Source organism: Girardinichthys multiradiatus, chromosome 6 (assembly GCF_021462225.1).
Source record: "Girardinichthys multiradiatus isolate DD_20200921_A chromosome 6, DD_fGirMul_XY1, whole genome shotgun sequence".
Lineage (NCBI taxonomy): Eukaryota > Metazoa > Chordata > Actinopteri > Cyprinodontiformes > Goodeidae > Girardinichthys > Girardinichthys multiradiatus.
In genome coordinates, this window is record NC_061799.1 from 24519746 (window position 1) to 24545603 (window position 25858).

General features: G+C 40.5%; 2 protein-coding genes across 5 annotated transcripts in view; both read left to right on the forward strand.

Annotated features, from left to right (window-relative positions):
- The window catches only part of kmt2cb (lysine (K)-specific methyltransferase 2Cb), a 98488-nt gene extending 89935 nt beyond the window's left edge, over positions 1-8553 (forward strand). The window contains exons 58-61 of the mRNA XM_047367750.1: positions 4853-4969; positions 5052-5125; positions 6593-6701; positions 6788-8553. Coding sequence (XP_047223706.1) covers positions 4853-4969; positions 5052-5125; positions 6593-6701; positions 6788-6880 — 393 coding nt within the window. The 3' untranslated portion in view covers positions 6881-8553. The remainder of the gene's footprint in view (positions 1-4852; positions 4970-5051; positions 5126-6592; positions 6702-6787) is intronic.
- Positions 8554-13309: 4756 nt separating this feature from the next.
- Positions 13310-25858, forward strand: part of LOC124869932 (5'-AMP-activated protein kinase subunit gamma-2-like) — a 35050-nt gene continuing 22501 nt past the window's right edge. The window contains exons 1-4 of one of the 4 annotated variants that reach the window (XM_047368182.1): positions 13310-13452; positions 13554-13644; positions 15414-15479; positions 20115-20364. In XM_047368182.1, coding sequence (XP_047224138.1) covers positions 13561-13644; positions 15414-15479; positions 20115-20364 — 400 coding nt within the window. In that variant the 5' untranslated portion in view covers positions 13310-13452; positions 13554-13560. Of the gene's footprint in view, positions 13645-15413; positions 15480-20114; positions 20365-23942; positions 24259-25858 lie in introns of those variants that run through there. The other 3 variants (XR_007038689.1, XM_047368181.1, XM_047368183.1) reach the window with 3 other exon arrangements.

Sequence of the window (25858 nt, forward strand, 5' to 3'; positions counted from 1 at the left end):
AGTGGAGCCGCAGCTGTGGCCAGAAAGCACACACCAGTGCACAAACACATGCCAGTGTCTAAAAACACGACCTTCCCCCTTCACAACATGTCCAATAAAGTTGTTTTCTGGCACGCATCCAGTCCTGGAGCCGAGGGCGCAGCCACAACAAAAAAACATGAAAAATATGTTAAAAATAACACAAGGACAGGACATGGCCGTGCAGCTGCACATGAGGCCACGAGGGGGAGCTCTCGCTCCAGCTTTGGCACAGCGGCAGGCTGGAGCTCCCGCTCCACACTTGCCACAGCTGCACATGAGGCCTCAAGGAGGAGCTCTCACCCTACCTCTAACACAGCAGGCTGTTTTTTCTGTGGAAGAAGCAGACCTGGGACGAGCGCAGCTGGCAGTTGTAGCAGAACAGCAGATCCCTCAGCCGGTGTTGCGCAGTGTTTACACGGAAGCACCTTTAGGTCCACTGGCAAACAACACTTAGCTGTGGCGAGCAAATTGGAGCCTGTATCCCTTGGATACAGGCTCCAATTTGTGACAGCCCCACCCCGTTTCAAGGGCATAGTACAGTCATACGCCCGGGGAGAGTCAGCTCGCGTCCTGCAAGAGGAAATAATTTCCCTGCAGCACAAAAGAGCTGTCCGGCTGGTACCGCAGGAGCAAAGCAGAGACGGGTTTTACTCCAGATACTTTCTCGTGCCGAAAAGGGGCGGGGGTCTGCGACCAATATTGGATCTGCGGGCTCTGAACACATATCTGAGACGGTATTCGTTCAGGATGCTAACACACGCAGCTCTGATAAAGTTTGCGCGTCAAGGAGACTGGTTTGTCTCTATAGACTTGAAAGACGCATATTTCCATATCCCTATATACCCCCCTCACAGAAAATACCTCAGGTTTGCATTTCAGGGAGAGATATACGAGTACCTGAATTCAGTCGAGTTCAGAGCGCGCCTCTCAGCGGAACGAGTAAAAGCCTTTCAGGCTTGTCTGGCACTTTTTCGCAGAGGCACACAGGTGAAATTCAGGTTATGCCTCAGACTGCTCGGTCTGATGGCGTCTGCGCTGGGGGTCATCACACTCGGCCGTTTACACATGCGCCCGTTTCAAAGGTGGGTGGCGTCACTCAGCTTGAGCCCCACACGCCATGCTCACCGCAGCGTCCTGGTTTCTCTCATATGTGCACGCGCGCTGAGCCCGTGGAAGCGTCCCGGTTTTCTCAACACCGGCGTTACCATGGGAACCATCCTGACGAGGAAGGTAATTACCACAGATGTCTCGCTGACAGGCTGGGGAGCCACTCACGAGGGGATGATGGTAAACGGCGTTTGGAGTCCACAAACACAGACAGCTCACATAAATTGTCTGGAACTCCTGGCCGTGATGCTGGCACTGAGACACTTTCTGCCCTTTATCAAAGGGCACCATGTTTTGGTCAGAACGGACAACACAACAGTGGTTGCTTACATCAACAGACAGGGGGGTCTGCGCTCACGTCATTTACACGAGCTGGCATACAGACTGATAATCTGGACCAGCTCACACTTGCTGTTGCTAAGAGCGACTCACGTGCCAGGGGTAATGAACAGAGGTGCGGATCTGCTGTCAAGGCACAATCCCCGCTACAAAGAGTGGAAACTCCACAGCGAGGTGATGACCCAGATATGGAAGAGGTATGGCCGAGCGGAGGTCGACCTCTTCGCATCAGGGGAAAATGCTCAGTGTCCGATGTTTTTCTCACTGACAGAGTTACAAGCTCCGCTTGGGCTGGATGCGCTAGCGCACAAATGGCCGCCGGCCCTACTGTACACCTTTCCCCCGCTGGAACTGATCATTCCTACTCTCGCCAGGGTGCGAGAGGGAAAACACTCACTCATTCTGATAGCTCCCCGCTGGCCAAGGAAACATTGACTAGCGGAGATTTTTCAGATGCTACACGGCGAGCCATGGCGGCTTCCCCTCCGCAGAGATCTCCTGACGCAAGCACGCGGAGAAATATTTCATCCGCATCCAGAGCGCATGGCCCTATGGGCCTGGCCTGTGAGGGGTTAAATCTGGCTGCCAGTGGGCTTCCCCAGAACGTTATTGACACAATTCAAAATGCAAGGGCCGTTTCCACGCGTAACGTGTATGAGGGTAAATGGCAGGCATTCGTGGGTTGGTGCGCAAAACCTATGGTGAGCGTAATGCAAAGCCCTGTGTCGGACGTTTTAACTTTTCTGCAGGCACTGTTGGATAAAGGCTTGGCTTTTTCCACTGTGAAGGTGTACCTGGCTGCTATTTCAGCCTGTCACTGGCTTTGGTGACAAAACAGTGGGGCAGCAACCCCTGGTGTGTCAATTCATGAAAGGTGCACGACAGCTCCGTCCAGTGTCGAGGAGCCTCACTCCTTCACGGGATTTACCTATGGTACTCGATGCGTTGTCACGTGCACCGTTCGAACCGTTGCAGCAGGTTGAGCTCAAAGTGCTTTCCTTTAAAACGGTCTTATTGATTGCTCTGGTTTCTGCTAAGCGTATGAGTGACATTCAAGCGCTTTCAGTTAACCCGTCCTGCATGCAGTTTCTGGGTGAGTCAAAGGTTTTAGTGAAACCTAATCCTGCCTTTATACCTAAGGTTGCTATGGCTCTGCCATGCCATGCCCTTGAATTAATGGCTTTCTACCCACCACCATTCTCCTCTCAGGAGCATGAACGACTGCATACACTCTGCCCAGTACGAGCTCTGCGGTTATATGTGAAAAAAACAGCAGATTTTCGTAAATCAGAGCAGCTGTTTGTGTCATGGGCTTAACCACATAAAGGAAAGCCTCTCACAAAGCAACGTCTTTCGCATTGGGTAGTGGGGGCTATTATTATGGCTTATGAGAGCAGAGGCCTTGCACCCCCTGCAGGTCTGCGGGCTCATTCCACTCGTGGTGTGGCCTCATCCTGGGCATTTTTCCAGGGTATACTTGTGGAGGAAATATGTGAGGCTGCCAGCTGGACGACCCCTCACACCTTCACTAGGTTCTATAAACTGGATGTCACCAGGCCCACACTGGCTCACACGGTTCTGGGTGTGGGTTCCACATTGCCATAAATGCAAGATGCAATCTGTTGGTCTTCGAGTGAGCTTATCTGGCAATACGGGAGCAGAAATATCCCATAGTGAGATACCGAAACGAATGTTGAAAGAGAACTTTAGGTTAAGGATTTAACCCCGGTTCTCTGAAACATGAGTGAGGTATCTCACCAGATCACCCTCCTTGCAGGGAGCGAGGAAGAGGTGTGCTTATTAAACTGAAGATCACCTACGTGACGTCGACTTTTATACTGGGAGGAAGTCCTCCCATGGGAGCGGACGTCACTTCCGCCTGCCAGTCAAGACTGGCGTAATGTAATAGAGCTTCTGGGGGACAGGCGCTGGAGGCGTGTCCCCATAGTGAAATACCTCACTCATGTTTCAGAGAACCGGGGTTAAATCCTTAACCTAAAGTTTTTATGTGCTTATATCATTTTCCTGATCTAGATAAGTCCAAACTGTGATTTAAAGAATCTGTGTTTAGGTGAAGGATAATGCAGCCTAGATTTGACCAATCTAGGTGTTCAAGATTTAAAGTAGAGATGAGTGGCAAATAAAACATTAATAAACCAGTTCCTTTTAGCAAACTGCTACATTGGAACCCAACCCTTAGCTTAGTTTTGTTTCATTTATACAAATATACAAAACATAAAACCCAACTAGGTAATAAAAATACTGAAATTAAGTCTTTTAATTGAAATTCTGATCTTTTTGAAATCTGAGTCTGGAAATGTTTAGATTTTAAAGTATGGAACCCTGAATTTTTATCTCAGTTTTGAGCCTTAACGTGTTTTAAATACTCAAGAGTTTCTAAAAAGTTCTTTAGTTACATTAAAGCCGCGTTTACATGACATTTTCTGATTAAAAAACGAAAAAGTTTTGTTGCATTTCTACTGTTTGATTACACAACAACGGTGTACGTTTTCTCTGAAAATGAAAAGGGGTTCCAGAGTGTAATGGTTCAAAAACATCGCTGCCTCCATTGTCGTGTAGACTGTAAAAGTATAATCTTTCTATGAGGAAGCCCTGGCGCATGCGCATAATGACTGATATCAGTAGAAACAACATAATGTCTTCACAGTTTAAAACCCACAGAAGACGAAGATATCGACAATAACAATTGTGGATTGCATAGTTCTTACTTGTGCTGCTGACTCTTTTAAATCTAACAACCATTCTCCAATAAAATGCAAATCTTTCCCCCGTTTTGTTAGGAGGAAGTGTTTGCTACTAGTTAAACACTTACAGCTGTGCTGGGGAATTACCCCATTTTCACATCTGTACTGTTGCCGTGTGAACAGAGATTGTAAATAAAACATTGTCGTGTAGATGTGTTAACAGAAACGGGAAAAAATCCCGTTTTTATTGCATTGTTTTCATGTAAACAGGGCTTAAATTGGACCTAAAATGTGTGTTTTCATTCATTTAATGCTTTATCCATTAACAATCAGCCATTTTTTTTGTACGTTTAGGCTGTTACAATGAAGACCTTACATAATTACATTACTATCTCATAAGAACCTTCTTATTTAACAAGGCTGGCTTGAAAACGGGGATTTCAATGCTTGATTAAACAGTAAAGATCATTTCTGTTTTTACAATAGCACACCATGTTAGGCTGACATAGTTATATGTAATTTACTTTACATATAAAGTACGTTCAATATCATTTATAAAGCTTGTTTGTAATGTAAGAATAGACAAAAGTATAATAAATGCGTTAAAGAAATTAACCCTCTTTTAGATTGTGGATTCTCATTCAAACCAACGAAATGATGCTAAAATGATGTATACACAGGGCCTGGGGCTGTTTGCTGCTAGAGACATTGAAAAGCAAACCATGGTGATTGAGTACAATGGAACTGTCCTCCGAAATGAGGTTGCCATCAGGAAAGCGAAGGTTTACAGATCTCAGGTAAGAAAAGAAAACATCATTAAGCAGCTTTTTGTCTTGATCTTTAACTGAAACTAACAGTTTAATATATTTTCCCTCACAGAACCGAGCAGTGTTCATGTTCCGCATCGACAGCGAACATGTTGTGGATGCCACTCAAAGTGGAGGACTTGCAAGGTCAGAAATTCATCAAATTATATCAATGTGTCAGAAAATGTAAATCAACACCCTGTCACTTTTACACCTGTATTTTTGTTCATTTAATTTTTAGATTAGTCACTTTAAAATTTGTATTTGTGCCCGAATTACAATTGTAAAATTAGAGCCTATTAAAGTTGGTGTTGTCGAAGTTAAATATGGATGTAGCTATTACAGCAGGGGTGTCTTAACAGCGCGGACACCTTTTCCAGGAAATAAGGTAGCTTACAGGGCCGTTATTTTAACCTGGTTGTCTCGGCTGCAGGAACCAGGTCCAAATCAGGTTACCATGGTAACCCAGAAAACAGCCCTGATCAGGAGTTACCTTGCAAACACAACAGTCAAACCCATTTTCTCATTCTGAATATCAGTGTTTTACAAATGTCTTCATTCAACACGGTAAGGAAAATTAGTTGACTACATTTGAAAGATGATTATATGAATTGTGGGTTTCCACTTTCAATAGTGAGTGGAAAATGGGGTGCACTTGTACAGCGCTTTATCAAGTCCCCAGAGACCCCAAAGCTCTTTACACTACAATCAGTCATCCACACATTCACACACTGACAGTCTGTGAATGTAGCTCTGACCACCATCAGCAGGCAAGGAGGGTGAAGTGTCTTGCCCAAGGACACAACAGACAGAGCGGGTTTCGAACCGGCAACCCACCTGTTATAGGACAAACCCTACCATTGTCGCCACCGTTGCCCCCCCAGTTGACTGTAGAGGCAGAGAGGGTGTAAACACGTTCTTTTAAGCCACTTTTGGTAAGGTCCAAATATTTTCCAGTGATTATGTTCTGAGATGCAATTAGAAACAGCCCCACACCTCCAGGTGTCTGTATCATTAACAGATTTTAAGTTTTTTTAAAATGAGGCACGATGTTTCTGCCTTGTGTATGTGTGTAATGCCTTCTTTGGGTTACATAGCGTAATCTTCAATTATTACAAATCTGTAGATGTTTGACATGATCTAAATTCTGTTTCAGAGTGTAACCGCTGAGGGAAAAAATCCCATAATTGCTTTTAATCTCTGCAGCGACCGTCTCTCTTCAGTTCCTTATGCCTGGTTTACAGGCAGGATTTTAATACCGGTTTTTAACGCGATCTTCCTCTTCCGACATGCCTCGATCATTGTGATCGCTCTTAAGATAATCTTATTAGATATTCCTGCAGTGTGTGGTGTGTTAAGAGTGATCTAGTCTGCTCAGAAGGATGTCAGGACCGCTCCGACCTCAAATTGGGCATATTCAACATGTTAGATTGTCTTGGCCCGATATCCTACCGTGTGGGGGGTTCCCCAAGGACAAACGAGCACGCAGCACTTTTAAATCTGACGCGTAGCCAATCAGAAAGCGAGGTGACGGAAACGCAGAAGCAAATTACTCTGAACTGACGTTTGGGAACTCTGTGTAAATATGTGTATTTTTTTCTTTTCGTTCTTTAGATACATCAATCACTCATGTGCCCCCAACTGTGTTGCTGAAGTGGTTACATTTGAGAGAGGCTACAAAATCATCATCAGTTGCATTTGCAGAGTTGAAAAGGGAGAAGAGGTGGGTATCTTTGAGCCTTAACACCAATATTCATGTGGCTGTTTTTGGGGTCATTCAGAGACAAATTTCCTTCCCTTGTTTTTCAGCTGTGTTTTGACTATCAGCTCGACGCCATTGAAGGCCAGCACAAGATTGCTTGCCATTGCCGAGCGCCTGAGTGCAGGAAGTGGATTAACTGAGCTAAACATCAAAACCATTCCTTGCTCGGCCAAGTGAGTGTCATGATCTCTGCACAGAGAGGAAAAAAACTCCACACTGAAGTCGTTTTAACAAGAAAAAAACAAATCCAGAAGGGTTAAAGGTTAATCAGGATCATGGGGTGGGGGGACAATTTCTGGAGGAAGAGAAATCCAACACAGTAGCAGGATGTGACTCGTGCCATATGTAAAAGAGGCGTTTGTCGTACACAACGCCTCCATCTGTCTGTATGTATCTGCTTGTTTATTTGTGGTGTACATGGGGTGCAGAATCCACCAGCGAATGAGAAAGCACTGTGCAGGGTGCGGCCTTACTGCTAACTAAGGGCAGGCCCTTTTGTTATATAATAATGTATGCCGTTAGACTAAATGTAGACATCACTGAATGAGGAATGTACAGCAATGAATACCATGAAGGGAATATTAACTTGCACTAAAAAAAAGAAAAGAAACAAAAAACAGACACAGAAAAACTTTTAAATACTTGATTCCATGAGTCAGTTGTATCATAGGTCTCCGTCATGTGATTTGTGTGGAATTTGAGAGGTTTTGTATTTATTACTGAGTGAGTGAATTTTATTCTCAAAAATGACGAGTTAAAGAAGGCTATTGTTTTTGGAGATTGAAGAAGACATGCTGTTACTTTTGTACAAATGTATATAAAGAAAACTATAGGAATAACCGACCAAATACTACCTTAACCTTCTCGATGTTTGGGTGTTTTTAAAAATTGTTTTTGTTTTATTTGTCATTGAAATTTATTTAAGATGGACGTTATTTCAGTTTGAGAGTATATATTATGACTATTCTGTACAGAATTTGTAACATAACCACAATAATTCACAAAGTATTTTTGTTGTATTAAAAGTAAGGTATTGTAGCGTAGTGTTTTTGTGACTTACACATACTTTGACCACTCAAAAGAAATATTTTTGTTGACAAATGTTCAGTTACAGAATCAAAAAATAGAAAAAGGACAGTAAGATCGTTGTGATCCGTTTGCTGGAAATCAGGTCTGATTTTTAAGAACTGTGAATTAGGAGATAAAACCCCAAGAAACAACTTTTTAACTTTTTATCTTAAATAAAAGCAGCAAAGTGTTTTTACTTTACTTTTTTTGGGGGGAAAGGTGCAAATATCTAATCATGTTGTAACGTACATGAACCAGTGTGCGACAGAGAGAATTGTATGTGGAACCGAAGGTTGTTCTACCTTTTCCCGGACAGACACGACGTTCTGCTTAATCAAAAATATTTCTTATACTGACACTTCACAAGTCACATGCTTAGAAACAGACGAGTTTTTGCGTGCACAATTTCAAGTCGACTGTAAAATTTTGCAGACAGTCTTAGAACTTGTAATGTATATGGCATGTATTTTTTTAACTTTCTGAAAACTCAATTGTATATATTTTCTCAATGAATGGTTGTAACAAAATTGTTTCTTGGATATTTTTCTTCTCTTGTATGATATTACATTATCCTGCCAGCGTGTTTGTGCTACATTTTCTTGGTCGTGTAAAGTAGTCGAGATTTTTTTTTCTCCTTTTATTTTTTGTTTTTGAAAATGCCTTCTGAAGTGTACAGAGTATGAGGTTTGGATTTTGTGGAATTGAATTTAGAAACATTTACAAAAATAAACTATTTTACATGTTACAAGCTGTGTATTTGTTTTTAGGGAGTTATTATAAAGACCTCTCTGTTCCTCTTGTTTCATCATAAATCATTGGCTTTCAGGATACATTATAACAGAATCTTCAATCATTTTCATGCCCCATTAAAATTAAAATAATTGGAAAATATTTAAGAAGATATACATTGCATCTGGAAAGTATTCACATTGTTGCACTTTTTACACAGCTATATTATAGCCTTATTCTAAATGGTTTCAAAGGAATGTCTTTCCTCAAAGTTCTACACAAAGAACCCCATTATTATAATGCGATAAAAAGTTTGAGGTTTTTGCAAATTTAAAACAAATTGGAAACAAAATTGAGCTGAGCTGCATACTGTTTCCACTGGTCATCCTTGAGATGTTTCTTCAGCTTAAATGGAGGAAAGGAACACCTGTCTATTTAAGGTCCCATGGTTGACAGTCAGCACAAACACCAAGCATGAAGTCAAAGGAATTGTCTGTAGAACTTTGAGACAGGATTGTCTTGAGGCACAAATCTGGAAAAGGATACAAACACGTTTCTGCTGCTCTGAAAGTCCCATTGACCACAGCAGCCTCCGTCATTTGTAACTGGAAGAAGTTTAGAACCACCAGGATTCTAACTAGAGCTGGACGGCCATCTAAACTGAGCTACTGGAGAAGGGCCTTAGTTAGGGAGGTGACCAAAAAACCCTATGGTCACTGTGTCAGAGCTTCAGCTTTTTTCTGTGGAAAGAGGAGAACCTTACAGAAGGACAACCATCTCTGCAGCAATCCCCCAATCAGGCCTGTATTGTAGAGTGGCCAGTAAAAGCCACTCCCTAATAAAATGCACATGGCAGCCTGTCTGGAGTTTGCCAAATGGCAGCTCAAGGACTCTCAGACCATGAGTCTCTGGTCTGATGAGACAAAAATTCAACTCTGGTGTGAATGCCAGGTGTTATGTTGAGAGGAAACTCATTACCAGGCCAATACCATCCGCATGGTGATGGTAGCATCATGCTATGTGGATGTTGTTCAGTGGCAATAACTGGAAGACTAGTGAGAATAGAGGGAAAGATGAATGCAGCTATGTACAGAGACATCATAGATGGAAACCTCCAGAGCCATGTTGGCCCTCATACTGGAATGATGGTTCATTTTTCAGTGGTATAGCGACCCAGAGCACACAGCCAAGATTTCAGGGTGGCTTCCAAACCATTTGTAAAAAAAAAAAAAAAAAACCTGCCTGAAGATTGTTGAGCTAAGCTTGTGGCATCATATTCAAGAAGACCTGAGGCTGTAATTGCTGCCTAAGGTGGATCAACAAAATATTAGGCAACAGTTGTGAATACTTATGTAAATGTGTTTTATTACTTTTCTATTTGTAATAAATTTGCAACAATGGTAAACTTTGTTCACATTGTCATAATAGGGTATTGTTTTGTGTGTAGAATTTTGATGAAAGAGATTTATTTGATACCATTTGGAATAAGGGGTTTTTTAAACCTTTTCCATACAAAAAGGTTTGTCATTTAAATTCAGTGTTATTCATTAGAATACATTACTGAGAACAGTTTAGTTAAAATTAATATGCAATAATTTTTAGAAAAATTCAACTCTAAATCCTGTTTTCTTTTACTACTTCAGTTTTAAAAATTCGTCAACCCAGTTGATAGTGTCATAAGGGGAGATATCTGCAAACCAGGTATGGTCTCACGCACAGTCCAGGGATACATTAGTTGAACCCAAATTTTCTTAGAATTACAGATACACAAAACAATCGACTGACCACAAAGGTCTTCCAGTTGGACTTTGTGGCAGCAGCCACTCAGGTTTTGAGATTCCACATTAAGGCACATATTAAACACCAAAGGGCTCTATGCATGAACTCCAATCAGTGCATCATTACTGGTCCAAAAACACCAGAAAATCCAGATTCAATTTGCTCAGAGCTTTTAAATAAGCCAGAGGCGTTCAATACCGAAACCTCTGCATCAATGGATCTGTGATATTTCTGTGGGAGGGAGAATAAAGCGCATGCTGAAATGAACACACTGCCTACAGTGAAGCATCGTGGTGGTCAGTGATCCTCTGGGACTGGAAACTTGCAGCGTGGAAGCCAAGACCAATTCTACCAAGTATCTCATGCTGTCAGTGGGAAAGATGGAATTTGAGGTTTCAAACGGGATAATGATCCCAAGCATGTCTCAGAGTCCACCGAGGCTTGGTTTTCAGAGAAGGTTCTGGAAGATACTGAAGAAGCAATCTAATTTGCCCTACTAGATGTTTGTTGAAAATCTCGGGTGGGATTCAGCAAGGGGGTTGCAGTACAATAACCCAAGAGTATTAATAAACTAGAGGCATTTGTCCACAAGGAGTGGGCTAAGATTCTCCAGGAACCCTGCCAGAAGCTGGTGTCTGACTATGAATCATATCTGCAAAAGGGAGTTCTACTAAATACTTAACATACTTGTCATGAAGGGGTTCAATAATCTTAAGACTGAAGTACTCAGTAAAAGTGGTGTTTTGTGTTTAATTTAGAAAACTACTTTTGAGGTTGTTACACCTAATTTACGGTGAACGTTGAACAAATTTTGGATGCAACTGTAATTTGAACTGTAATGGGGGGAATATGGTTGAGACATGTAGATATATATATATATATTTCAACTTGAGCCTTAGAGTAATGCCCATGACGGAAGGAAGGACCACCACCATCTCAGGCAGATTACTGTACGGTCTTCACAGATCAGAAGACAAAAACTTCTTCAGATCTTCAATTAGATTAGAGACATGGGTTTTAAACACCAATAAGTCTTAATATTAGGAGATGAAAAAAGACCAATTCCTGGTTGTGTTTCCTAATCAAGGAAACTGAAAAGCAGGAGACTTCATTAACGTTCTAAACTTGGAAACCAGGCAGAGATGGACCTTCCACAAGACAGTCAGACACATACAGCAACTGTTCTCAGGGAATGGGAAACAATGTTTGGAGTCCAAACATTCATGGGACAGAGGTAAGTGTTTAGTTACAGCAGAAAGAGCAATTTTCAGATAAAACTTTTTTTTTTAAATACACAATTTTAAAATTTGATAGCAATGCTTTATTGAATGATTTTCTGAGCCTCAGGCTGCACAACTGTGCAAGTAGATATGATTTTAATGCAAACCCTTCTGAAACATCTGATATGATGATCCCTTCATTCCATCAAACATTCAGTCTACCATGGACTTAAATACTTACACAGGAATCTACAATAGAATATTACTTTATTTGTTGCTCTTTTGGGAAAACACCAGCAGCAAAGTGACAGAAAACCGGGGTTCAAACAGTGTCATTAAAAAATTAGGTTGGTTTAATCTGGAAAAAGAAAAAAAATATTTATGTTTTGAGACATATTCCTGTCTCTTATGTCTATCCATCCATCCATATAAAGATGTGTCTATTATCCGTGCATCTCTCTTTGCATGCAACCATCCTTTGCTGTTTGCACGTTTCATTTTAAAAAGCCTAGTATCTGCAGAAAAACCGTCCAAAAATCCATTGAGAACTTTTGTCTTTATACTTTAAAAAAGGACTAAGCACTCTTTCAGACTGGGAAAATACAGGGTTTTGACGTGAAAAACCTGCTAGAACCATAAAGCACAAGAAATACACACATAAAAAAGTTATAACCACCCAACGTTAAAAAAAAACCCAAGTGCAAACACACCGTTACGAAATAAAAAGGAAAAACATATTATATATCCTAAAATATACAAGTGGAATGAATTGCCCCTTTGTAAATTGTGCTTTCTACATTCAAAGTATTTTATTAAATGTTTTTGTAATCAGGCCCTGATGTTTCATGCGTGGCCACATTATCTAATAAATATCTGAGTCACACTGACATCTGTTGGTGGGGAATTACATTAGACCTGGGTGGTGTTATGTCAAAATTAGTTTCCGTCTAAACCGTTTTTTCCTGGGGGTGTGCCCTCGGTTTTGCAAAAACTGATTGTTGAAATAATAAATATATTTTTTAAAAGGCGCTTAAATATTGCCGGCTACTTCAAAGTCTTACACCTTCAAGAAGCACATTTGTTTAAAAGTGTAAAAACCACAAAATTGTCAATTTCATTCACACACCGGTGACTGAGCGTCGTTATAAAAACATGATTTCTACCTTCGGTCTATTGAAAAAATACGGAGCCCGCGAGGGGACATGGGGGATTTTTTTGTTTTTTTATTTTGCGTCCGCACGCTATACTTTTGCGTTCCCACGCTATACTTTTGCGTTCCCACGCTATACTTTTGCGTTCTCACGCAATAGTCTTTGCGTTATCTCGCAATACTTTGTGGGAGACCCGTTTTTGAGATTTATTGAATTTTATTTTGAAATCGGCCTTAAATAAAAGGATCTTCAATCAGACTCAAAGACAGTTATTATCCACATGCAGTCAAACTCATTTTTGCACGCCACTTTTGTTTTTATAGTGATTTGAACGGTTCTTCTTATCCTAAGCATTAAATCTGCATAAATATGACAAATAAACCATATCAATAACATATCAGTGCGGTTTGTTTTGTGAGCAGTTTGTCAAATGTGCTGCTGTTCCAAAATGCACAGCTTTCTCAAGGTGATTAACAAGTTTTGCGAGCGAACGCAAAAGAAAAATAATTCCCCCATGTCCCCTCGCGGGCTCCGTAAAAAAAAAAAGGCGAGGAGGCGAGGCTTGTGTTTATTTTGGACTCGGGCACGGAAACACACAGCAGGGAGCTCATTTCTTCAGGGTGACAAATTTCAGCGGAACACCTGTAAACAATGCGCGTGTGAGGTGCGCCCTGCCTCTTTTTTACAGCCTACTTCCTGGTGGACGAGCCTGCTCCTTGCTTGGTGCTGTCGTAGTAAAGAGCAGAGGGGGCAGCTGAAGACAAGGTAGGCACGGCTGTCTGTGGCTCTGCAGTCGACAACAACCAGTCAGTTACTAAGTTAGGAAGTTTATCACCGGTTTTTGTCTCGCTCTTTTAAAAAACAAGAAGAAAAATGGGAAGCACGTTGATGGAATCCAGCAAGGGGAGTTCAAAGAAAATACCAAAAAAGAGAAGAGGTCTGCGGATTAACATGCCAGTAAGTCGGTGAAGTATCAGCTCGTTTGTTTTTATTACTAATGTAGATAAAATAACTTTACAATTAACCTTTTAAATTAACTTTAGGTTGTTTTGCACGTTTTCAGCTGCATTCCGTCTTTGAGTAACAACTTCAAGTTCATCAGTTTGTTTGCTATCACTAAATATGTCATGTACTTTCCTAGTCTGTGTGAAAAGTGGCCTCGGTTCATGCAGAAACAACATTGCATGGCTTGGAATGTATTTCATTTGAGCATTTTTTTTTTAATCAGCAGGTTGAAAAGTAACTATTTATTGTGATGTCACGGCAGGCAACTCCCATTATGGAGCTTCATTTGTTTACATGTGCAGTGATACAATGCAGGTTGTTTTGTCAAATGTTTTTGCTTTGTCCAAAAGATGCATGTGGAATTTTCCAGGACACGTTTTAGTGTTTTGAATGCTCTCATCAGAAACCAGTGCCTAAAAAAAAAAAAAAAGAAAACCAAAGCAAACTAGTAGCTAAATCATTTTCTTTTTAAATTACAATACATTAAATTGAAATACTAGCCTTTTGATTTTCTTTTTGCGGTGGAAAACGGTAGAATGAGTAGAAATCAAATATTTGTTTGGTTTTCTTTTCACGTGTCAAGTCACAATAATAATATAATAATAATAATAATAAACCAAAAATAAAATCAAAGTAAAATGAGGAAAAAAGTTTTGATACTTCACGACAGGCACCAAATTCTGTGAATGTCGTACACGGTGCCGTTTTTTCATGTTATTCAATTTGTTTCACCACAAAACTAATATAGGAGAACAGAACATATATAAACCCATAATTAAAATGTTTATGAATTCAGACAATAATACTTTTTCTAAAAAGTCTTGTTTTTTTTTTTTTTTTTTTTTTTCATGGTATATGATCCATGTTAAAAACGCTTTCCGCTACCATATATGGGCAGTGACGTCATGGGATGAAGCATATACTTTTTAAGTTGAGGGGTGCAGGGCCCTGGTGATAATTTCCTCTCATTTGTTTTTGACAACAAAAAAGAAATTGAATTATTGAATTAAACCCAAAATCAACTAACTAATTTCTGATGAGAAAAAAATTCAGACACCAAAGGATACTTTATTTGCAGTTTTGTTTTTTTATAACTACTGCTTACGTTTTGTGCTTAAAGTGTATATATAACCAATAAAAAAAACTATCGAAATGCACTGCGTTATACCTGCTGACGTTCTTTATTTTCATTTTATTAGCCAGTGCTGATACACAGCTATAATTTGAGTTTTTACTGTTGCTATCACAGATTGTGTGGATAAGCAGATGCTATTATTGTTATAGTGTTTTTTTTAGTATTCATACTTGTAACCATTTGAAGGGGAAACCTTCCTATCTGATGTAATGTTTTGAATGTGACAGTTAAGTGTGACCTATTGGAACTATGCTGTGCAGTGTTGAACCTTTTCACCCTCAAGTTGGATAAGGAGTAAAAGAAAACAACTTGTAATTGTCTGCCAGTTATAACTTTATAACTTGCTGCACAAGAGAGTAACGCCTAACCTTTGGTATGTAGGGAAGAAGAATGCTTATCATTTGCATTATTTTGCAAAGGTTTTCACAGGGATTGCAAACAATCACAGCCCTCAAGTCCAAATCTATTATGTAGATAAAAAAGACTGTGTGGCCAAAGAGCACATCATTCTACCTGCACAGACATGCACTTTATTTATTCTGCTGTATTTTCAGGAAGTTGACACACAAATCTCTACTATGTGCAGGACTTTGGTGATTTTACTGCCCCTAAAGTGGAGACCAGCGGCTCAACCAAAAGTGGCACTCAGACGGTATATTTAATAATTTTTCTGTCATACATCATAAATCACTCTCCAACTGTTTGTTTGCTCAAGCTTGTCCTTTTCATGCCCCCTCCCCCAAAAACACACACAAACACATACACACTTGATTTATGACGTCTGTTTTGACGTGTCAGTTTGGCTTTGAATAAATTATCGTGGGCCTGGAAGAGCAGGATATCACACTAGACCTTCTTTTTCTGCCATCTCACTTTGGCTTACAGTAACATTACGCCCACAGTGTCCAGGCGCAGTTCGAGCGCATACAGCACATTGATTTTTTTTTTGGTAGAAGACAGCGGCCCCATCCTTGCTATCCGCTCTTATTCATTTAAATAATTATCCACTGTAGACGAAGATACATGTTTGGGTTTTATCTGGGACGAATCTGTACATAATTTGTGCAGATTTGAGTTATGAATGCTGAGTTTTATCCAGACAAAACCCTGATAGCTGCTTTGCTTGCCTTAACAAGCTCTTGCACAATATGAGATTGAGATTTGTTGGCAAATAGAAAAGATGGGTGTGTGCTCTCTCATTTCTCCAGATTGTCAAATGATTGGTTCAGGCTCAAATGTGCCCGAGAATCAAGAAACCAAACAAAACAGTCCTTCTTTCTTTAATTTACATTGTCAAAAAATATAGTTTGACCACTTGATTGTTTATTCTGCACAACAGAAGCATTCTTCTTCATAGTATTTAGTTCATTAACAGTCATATAAGTTTTTTTTTTTCATGTATTTCATGTGTTGTCAAAACGTCAATGTTGCATTTTACTGTTTGCAGTAAAAACACTCCCCTCTCAGCTTGAGATCCTTGTGTCTTTTAATGCTTCAGTGTATCAGGGCCCACAAATGGTTAAATGAGTTGTTGTTGGTTCACGGAGAGCAGGCAGGAGGCAGCGGTGGGAGGAGGAGGCTGTCTGTCTCTTGGTAGACTAGCTTCCACTTCTCATGTTTTGTTTTGGTCTCTACAAAGCAAATAGTGAAGGGTTTCTCCATCTGTTTACATGTTATTGACCTCATGAAGGCAAACGTCTAAACGGAGCGCTACACTGAATAGTAATGTTGATACAGTTTAACTAAGTAGAGTGCACATTTTTGTTTAAATGTATACACTAACCTGTGTATGCCTGTTTAATTGCTTGTTAACCCAGACAGTAAATCGGCCAATAATGTGACAACATTTAGGCATCCAGATGATGTAAAGACTATTTAAGGTTCAACCAGAGCTCGAAAATGTTGAAGAAAGGGGATCTAAGTGACCCCGAATGTGTCACGGTCGTTGGTGCCAGATGGGCAGATCTGAGTTTTTCAGAAACTACTGGAATTATTTTAAACATAAACATCTCTAAAGTGTGCAGATAGTGGTCCGAAAAAGATAAAATACAGTTCTGTTGGTCAAGATGATACAAAAGAAAAAGTAGCTCAAGTAATCACTTGATTATATTCAGGATATGCAGAATACCATCTCTGAATGCACAACAAGTTGAACCTTTATGCAGATGGGCTAAAGCAATAGAAGACCATACCATGTGCCGCTCCTGTCAGCCTAGAACAGGAACCGGATCATACAGTTCAGACAGGCTTAGAAAAATGTTACAGTAACCGATTTTGAGAAACGTTGCCCAGTCTGTCGAGTCTCGATTTTAGCTGCAACATTAAGATGGTAGAGAAAGAAGATGGCGTAAGCAAGATAACGGCATGGATCCATCTTTCTAACTAACCCTCAAGGGTTAGTTCTGACAGTGGTGGTAAAATGGTGCTAGAGGTATTTTCTTGGCAATTTAAATTGCAGAGCCTACCTGATCATTGTGGCTGACCATGTCCGTATCATTTATTTCGGTTCTGATACCTATTTGACCCAGTTGACTCTTATGAAATATGATAGATTATATCACCTAATTAAACCAAAAAAACCTAAGTGACCTCATGCTGGTAGATTCAACTTATCGAAGTCATATAACGACATTTCCTTACAGTAAACTGAGTTGATTATAGAAGATTTCTCATGGTCATCAGTTGTGACAGCAGGTAGAGGTGGTACAAATGAGCACAGGGTCAGTATGAAAAGTCCTTCAGTAGACGGCAGCATCTTTATCCAAAAGAGTGGGTACAAAAGCCTCCATGGCAACCAACTTATTGTACTGGCAGATGGACATCAGTAGTTTCAATTACCATCATTACTGCGTTGGTTTTAAATTCAGATATGCACCACAGCATCAGGATATCGATTTAGCAGCTGGCCCACCACTGTATCATGTGGCTGGAAGTATGTTTGCTGCTAGCTCTTCAGTACATCCAGCTGATTCAGAGTTGTTGCAAGAAAGACGATCAAAAACAAAAACACAGTATTTTTGTTGCAGGTGTAAATGCAGTATGTGAACCCACCCAAAGAAGCCTAAAATAATACTGCTTTTCTTGGAGCATGAGAGACCCCTGCAGACAAGCCTGTACAGCTACGATCTAATCGCCAGTAGAATCTCTTTCCTCACTTAGTATCACATTTACAAACCTGTTTCCAAAAATTAGGAAAAGTAGTATAAAACAATTCATTCGGTGTTGTGAAAGGACACCCTTTGAGGCAAACACCTCTTATTCATTATTGAGAGTTGAAATTGTAACATCATTTTAAACCCTAACCAAGTGGAATGTCTCTTGATTTGTAGATAAACTGATCACTTGCAAAACCAGAGTCAAAGGAAGAATTAGTCTTTTAAAGGTGAAGATGGGGAGGGGTTTTGAACTCTTGAGAAAAGCTTTGTTCATTTTTAGTAGCATTAATTTGTCTAAATCTGCAGAGAAAAATGTCAATAAGAAATTAAGACAATCAAAAGAAATCTATATACAACAGGAATAAAGCCAAAAAAACAACTCCAGACAATATACACTTGCTTCATGATGCATTGCGTTTTATGAGATAGTTGCCATATTATAAGAAACACCTTTGTTGACATGCATGCAAATTTTCACAGCAACACAGACAATAAACACAAATCACTGATCAATAAAAATGTATCAAGAAGGCTACAAATAAAGAAGATGGAAATTTCACTGAGAGTTCTCCCCAAAGGACATATTTTATTGTTTCTTTGATAAAGTCAATGACATTAACAACCTAGATCAGTTCAAAGTCCGATCAGATGAATGCATTTTGATTATTAATGCCTGATAAATGTTAATGTGTCATCGCGGTTTGAGTCTCGCTGCCAATGTGACCTGACTCCAGCTGGCTGAGTGTCCCATGGCTGTTTCAAAGTTGTATCTACAGGAGACAGCCTGAAGTAGCCTTACTTGGATGTTATGTCTGGTTCCTCCAAGAAAAACAGTGGCTGTTTACAGATTAGAGAGTAGATTTTAGTTTACTCTGTCTGTCCTCAGCTGTAGGAGAGATAACTTTAGCTTGCTAGTAAATAGGTCTGTGTATAAAGGGAAATAACACAAGTCAGCCTTGCGGGTGCTGCAAGTCTTTCATTAATCTTTCCTTTTTTACCAACAACAAGTGGGCAATATTCCTGGAAAACGTAATATGACTACAATGACTGGCTTCAGGGTTATTACTACAAGAATGTCACAGATCCAGCGCTTCCAGAAATGCCAACAAACCTCTGTACCTGTTACCCACAGGTCATCAAACAGCACTACAATAAAGACAGACATGATTATAATTTTGTGCTGAATACAAAGTCTCAAGCACACTGAAGCTCGGTTTCACCTCACACAGTTTCTGACTATATAGCGAAACAGAACTATTTTTTATCACATAAAGGTAAACAGTAAGCAAAGTCTGCTAAAACTGACAGTTTATTTGGGCTTGAGATAGCTAAATTAACTCTAAAACTGCTCTGTGGTCTGACAAACCAAAACAGTGAGGTGTTTCTAAACCACCTGGCCACATTATTTTCATAGACACAATATCACAGTTCACAATGTATATCCCTGAACGTTTTTACATTCTTGTCACCTATCCGCCACAAACCTTAGTTTGTTCTATGTGAGAGCAACACAAAGTAGCGGACAATTGTGCAGTGATAGGAAAAGGATACAAGTTTTTTTACAAGTGAAAATCAGAGAAGTGTGCATTGTGTTTGTGTTCACCCCCCCTAAGTCAACACTAGAACCACCTTTTGCTGCAGTTAGAGCTAGTAATGTGACAATGTTCAAGGGGTATGATTACTTTTTGCAAAGCACTGTATGTGCACGCATCCATGTATATGTCATTAGTAACTTTTAGGTTACTGCAATAATACTGAATTATGTGCAGCCTTCTATCCAATATCTAAAGAGTTTAAAACGACCTTTTTCAGAGTCTGAGAATATGAGCTTTATCACAGGTTTCTCGTGGGACTCCGCTTCGTACGCAGCTTTTTATGAGGTACCATTAGCTGTTACAGTGTAGCTAACTAAACAAACCACTGTGTAAAAAGGAGAAGTGACTCGGAACAAAATGTGCAATCATCAGAACTTTTTTTTATTTTTTTTAAACTTTCTTCACTTTTTCCCTTTACTTTGCTGTTTGTGTACAGAGCTTTCACAGAACAGCTCTTCAGCCTCTCACTCATAATGTACCGTGCATTTTCTTAAGTGCAGGGGAATAAAACTGTCTCTTTTTTGTACTGTCTCTCAGGGGGAGCGTCTCATTCGTTCAGCCAGCCCCACCAAAGGAGATGCTGCAAAGAACCCGGCCAGCAGGCCCTCAACGCCCCACTCTGCTCCGGTGCCATCAAAGGCCATTTCAGCTTCACCCAAAACCATCTTCCCTTATCCCTCCCATCAGAATGCCTCACCCAAGTCCCCCCGTCGCCTCAGCTTCAGTGGTATCTTCCGGTCCAATTCCACATCTACAAGCATGAAAATCTTCTCCAGAACCAAGAGAGGTAAGTGGATGAGCCACCATCGTAATGAAGACTCCGCTTATTTATTAAGTGATGCATTCCTATCCTTTTTCTTCTCAAAACAGAACACTGATTTCGTGTATGAATAAAGATAAAGGAAGAAGAGTGTTGTAAAGGAAGTTAGACTCTTGTGGTGAAACGTATCGCACATTATTTGGATTTCCTGCACATGTTAAAGCCACATTCGGGTCTCTGTGCTGCTTGTGATTGAGGTTATACAGAGCATATCTGCCTTTTTTCACTCTGCACTGCTGAAGATTGTGGTGCAAAGTAGAAGGCGGACGCTTCCCCCTCGAAGAAGATGAAACCACTTCTTCTCATTGTGGTGCTCTGCAGCTACCATGGTCACACGATTTGAGATTCTGACTTGTAACCTCTGCAGAGATTTTCCGTGTTATTGCTGTACGGAAAAGGGATTGGTCGTCTTCCATGTTTGAAGGCCTGTTCATTATATGAAGTTACACGTTTGGCATGTCACGCATGGGAGGCCTGCCAAGGAGCATTCACCAGCCACTTTTGAAGCTCATTAGAACATAATCCAAAAACAGGGAGAAATGAGATGGAGTAGGTAGAACAAGGCCGTGTTTTATGAAGTGCAGGCCTAACTGGCAAACTCTGAGCTTTTGTGTCTCCATGCATTTGTGGGTTTATATCGTTACATAACAAAAAACAGCCTTGTCTTCATGGAAACAGCCCTGCTGGAAGCTGCATCAAACAGATACACGAATGAGTCATGCATTTCTTTGGCGGGTACGTGAACCCATTCTTCTGTGTTTCCTCGCAGAGGGTCAGTTTGGCAAAAGCTGGTGGAACAGTTCAGCTCGAGCCAAATCTTATCATGCTCGGCTTCCTCTGGAGAATGGTATTGATCGTAAGCGAACTAAAAAACACTACAAGAACACATACCAGCTGATTCACTTCTCCAAAGGGAGCAGCTTTGGTTTATTAGTGTGATCTGCTTTGAGACACAGCTTTATCTCTGAATGATCAGTGGAATGTGAAAATTTAAACTGAATGTCAAAGATTGATTTACTGCTCATGGCAAAATTTCTATCTATGGTGCTTTGGAAGATAATTCCTCCACACTTTGTTAGGTTACAGCCACAAACTTCAGTGTATTTCACTGGAATTGATAGACCAAAATAAAATAGTGCATAATTGAAATCATTTTATAAATACAAATCTAAAAGGTCTGGTGTCCATTTGTACTCAGCCTCCCCGAGTCAATAATTATAGAACAGGTGTTCAATGCAATTACAGTTATTTTGCCATTCAAACACATGTATACACATGTGTATGCTTAGATATATATACCATTCTTTTGTAGCTCCAAGAAGACTTAGATGGAGCATCCAAGTCTTCTGCAGCCTCAATGGGGATTTCTTCCAGAATTGCGGTCCATCCATCCCAGCTTCCTAACCAGTTTCTCTGTCTCTTGTAAAGATGAGCATCCCCACAGCATGATGCTGCCACCACCTTGTGTCACCCGAGAGATGATATGTTAAGAAAGAATTTTGGATTTTTTTCTTTTCTTTTTACCACAGCATTTGTGCTTGTTGGCTAAAAGGTTTGGCTTTGTTTTGATCCAACCTGCAGCTTTGTCCCTTGCATAGCTTATTGCAAACTGCAAATAATTCTCAATGCATTTTGTTCAACATCTTCAACAATGGCATTTTTTGTTGCTACGGTTCCATAAAGGCCAGTTTTTTTAGGTGAGTAATGGGGATTCTCCCACCTGAGCTGTGACTTTCTGCAGCTCCTCAAGTTACCATGGGCCTCTTGGCTGACTTCACTGGCTTCCCGGTCAGTATAGGTGGTTTGCCACCTATATTGGATGGTTTTGCACTCTGCTAAACCCTTTCTATTCTCAAATGACTGAACAATGTAAAACATCTGTAGGATGTTCAGTTTGAGGTAATCTTTTACACCCTGTCTTAAACTTTCTCCCTGAACTGTCCACTGTGCTCCTTTGGTCTTCGTGATGCTGTTTGTTCATTAATTTTCTCTAACAAACCTCTGAGGCCTTCACAGAACAGCTGGATATATACACAGGTGGACTCTAGTTATTAATTAGGTGGGTTTTGTTTACAGATGGTTTCACCTGATTTCATTTAGACATATTAAAGTAAAGTGGGGCAGACTACAACACAAGGCAAAAAAAACAACATGTTTCCTCTCCCTTCCATTTGATAGATATATACTACTTATATAATAACATACACTGAAGTTTTTGGTCAGGACAGGACAAAATGTGGAAGGAGTCAGGGAATGCTTTTCCAAGTTGCTGAATATTAAGTGTAACTTTTTGTTGATGCCTTGCTTTCACCACAAGGGGGTGCTAAAGTCTCTTTCCTGATTTCTCTCTCCAAACTATTAACAAAGCCATGGCTGTAGAGCCTCCTCTTAACACCAAAGAGTGTCTTTTTTTTTTTTTTCTTCGAGTTTCAGAGTGTGCATCTTTTTCACATACCATTCAGCAGACAAAAGCTTTGTCTCAGGTCTGTGTATTTATGCAAATATGACCAGAATGTTTGCTCCATTCTGGTCTGTTTCTAAATACGTTTTCCCATTGCCTGGACATTGTCAGCCTCTTACTGCTGTTCCACTTCCATCGCCTTATCTGGAAGTGACCAGACTCTCAGCCATGCACAGTTGTTTTCCCCTCCTTCTCTATCACGTTTGGTTGCCATTGTGCCATTTGTTGTCAGTAAATAAAGGAACTGGGTAGCTTTGACCTTCTACATTCTTGCAAGCCAGTCCTTACAAGGTATTATTCTTTTTTTTTTAGTTAAGAAGGGATCTATCCATAAATGAAATGTTACTTTTCTTGTGGATTTGAAGCGAGGATGATTTATATTATATATATTATATCCGAGCTCCTAAGTCATGTTGGCTGTTCAGCCCTTGCATGTTAATTGAAATCTATGCTGGCCCCGCGTGAACTATTATGAGCAACTGGCATTAGCAGAGGGTAGGAAAGGGCACTAATATTGAACTGAAGCTTTCTGATCAGCTGACAGCATGGGATGTCCCCCGCTGTCATCTGACGGGGGGGCTGGTCTCAGCAGTCTTAAAGGTCAAGTTACCGACACCACACAACTGTCACTAAGGTGGGCAACTGAATTGTGTTAAACTGCAAGTTGCCAATAGAGGCTTTCACTCACAGAAGCAGCCTGATGAAGTGACTGCACGTGATGACCGAGTGAAGCAGATGTTCCTGTGCTGAATTTACTCTGTGAGAAAGAGGGAGAGCGGTCGCCTCAGCCAATCGGCAGGGATTTTTGTGTGGACTCGCCTCCTTTTACAGCAGCAGACGGGCTTGCTATATTAGAGAGATGCCATCCACAGCTGCACCTGACAATTTACAGCGCCAACACCTCTGAGAGAGAAGGCAAGGAACTCTAGTCGGAGCATCACTGACACCAAAGCCCTCTGGAATTTACAGCTTTCACATTCTTGTCTTTTTATTGTAAATTTATGAGCTTCACACCGCCTCCTGCTGGCGCAGCACATACTTTCCCCCCCCCCCCTGTTTATTTGTCTGTTCATGCCATCGTATACATTGGCGAGTTGCTTTAATTTATTCAAGTCAGTTGCTTTCTTGAGGACAATCAATTCGTGATCTAATTTTCCTAAACTGGATATTTTTTCAAGAAAAACACAGAAGAAAAATAAAATATATGGAGTAACTCTAGCTTGGGGCATTTTTGAGAGTTCATTCCCATCGTGATGCAGATGGTCATGGTCAAATTGAGTTTTGAGCCAACCACCCACTGCTTTCCATGAAGAGGTTTGGCAGCCTGAGGAGGAGCAAGAAACGGAAAGAGCAGGATGGGCTAGAAGGGAGGCATCAATCAGAGGCTTCGTGTCTGGCCGGTAATGTGCCATACTGGTCATTTGTCTCAGCTATAAGTTGATTTCCAGCTTTATTAAACATTTTTTTTCTTGTTCTGATGAGCTTCTACGGTCATCAGAGTAAATTTTGCATCAAGTATTTTTAACATTGTTGTCGTTCATTTGTTACACACCATTGAAGTTTTATAAACTATTGTTCAGCTCTAACTAAATCTGGCCTTCTGCTGTTTTATTTGGCATCTGCAACTAAAACTGCTGCAGTCTTACTCGGCAGTGAGTTATGTGTTAAATCGGCTTTAAAGAGCCACTGATGTATCTGAATATTGTTTTGTAAATTTCTGCTTTCTGTTGCCATCAAACTAGGTTTCTGTTATGTCCCATGCCTTATTAATTGAAATTACTGGGACTACGACCTCTATTTGCATAAATGACTGCAGCCAAGAGCTTTAAACTACAGCCTACAACATGATCCCACTGACCAGTAACATTGATTTCTCTATGGAAGCAGTTCTGACTCATTTTCTGCAGGTATGCTTGGGTGCTCAAAAAGAACAGATAGAAAGTTGTTGTTCATTGTTGCAACATTTGAAAGTGAAATCTTTTATCCTTGAGGAATGCAAATGAATGCAAATTTAAAGCTGCTTGATTTGTTTTGATTTGATAGACAGTTTCCTGCAGAAACTCCAGTTTGCCTCAGGATGCATCATGCATGAACTTTTATTTCTGATGTTTAGTTTTTTAGTTTTTCTGATGAAAAGATCATATCTACAAACATGGTGACTCACCCATAGTTTTTATAATCACTCGATCCTGACTCAATTTCTCTAGCCTATAATGGATGTATGGAAGGAAAAAACACGAGCGCCACAAGATTACAGCAACTAAATGCAGATATGTACAGGTGACAAATGTTGTTCCTTATTACTATTATAGCTCCACACAGAACTGAGGCACCACTAGTGCAACTGATCTGTAGTTGCACACATGCCGCCATGCATCTGCATCAGCATAATTCAATTCGGTTCAGTTTATTTATATAGCACCAATTCACAACACATGTTGTCTCAAGGCACTTCACAACAGTCAGGTTCATACATTCCAATTAATCCTAACAATTGAACAGTACAGTCAGATTGAGTTATTTATTCAAATTGGATAAAAAGTTTTTCTGTCTTAAGGAAACCCAGCAGATTGCATCCAGTCAGTGACTTGCAGCATTCACTCCTCCTGGATGAGCATGTAGAGACAGTGGACAGTCACTGGCATTGACTTTGCAGCAATCCCTCATACTGAGCATGCATGTAGCGACAGTGGAGAGGAAAAACTCCCTTTTAACAGGAAGAAACCTCCAGCAGAACCAGGCTCAGTGTGAGCAGCCATCTGCCACGACCGACTGGGGGTTTGAGAGAACAGAGCAGAGACACATAGAGAACAAAGAAGCACTGATCCAGGAGTACTTTCTATGGGAAGGAAAAGTAAATGTTAATGGATGTAGCTTCTTTAGTCGTTTCACCTAGAAAGAAAGAACAGATCAACTCTGAGCCAGTTTTCAAGGTTAGAGTCTGAAAGAGAGCACATAGAGTTAGTCACAGTAGAAGCTCAGTCAGTAGCTATGTCTAGG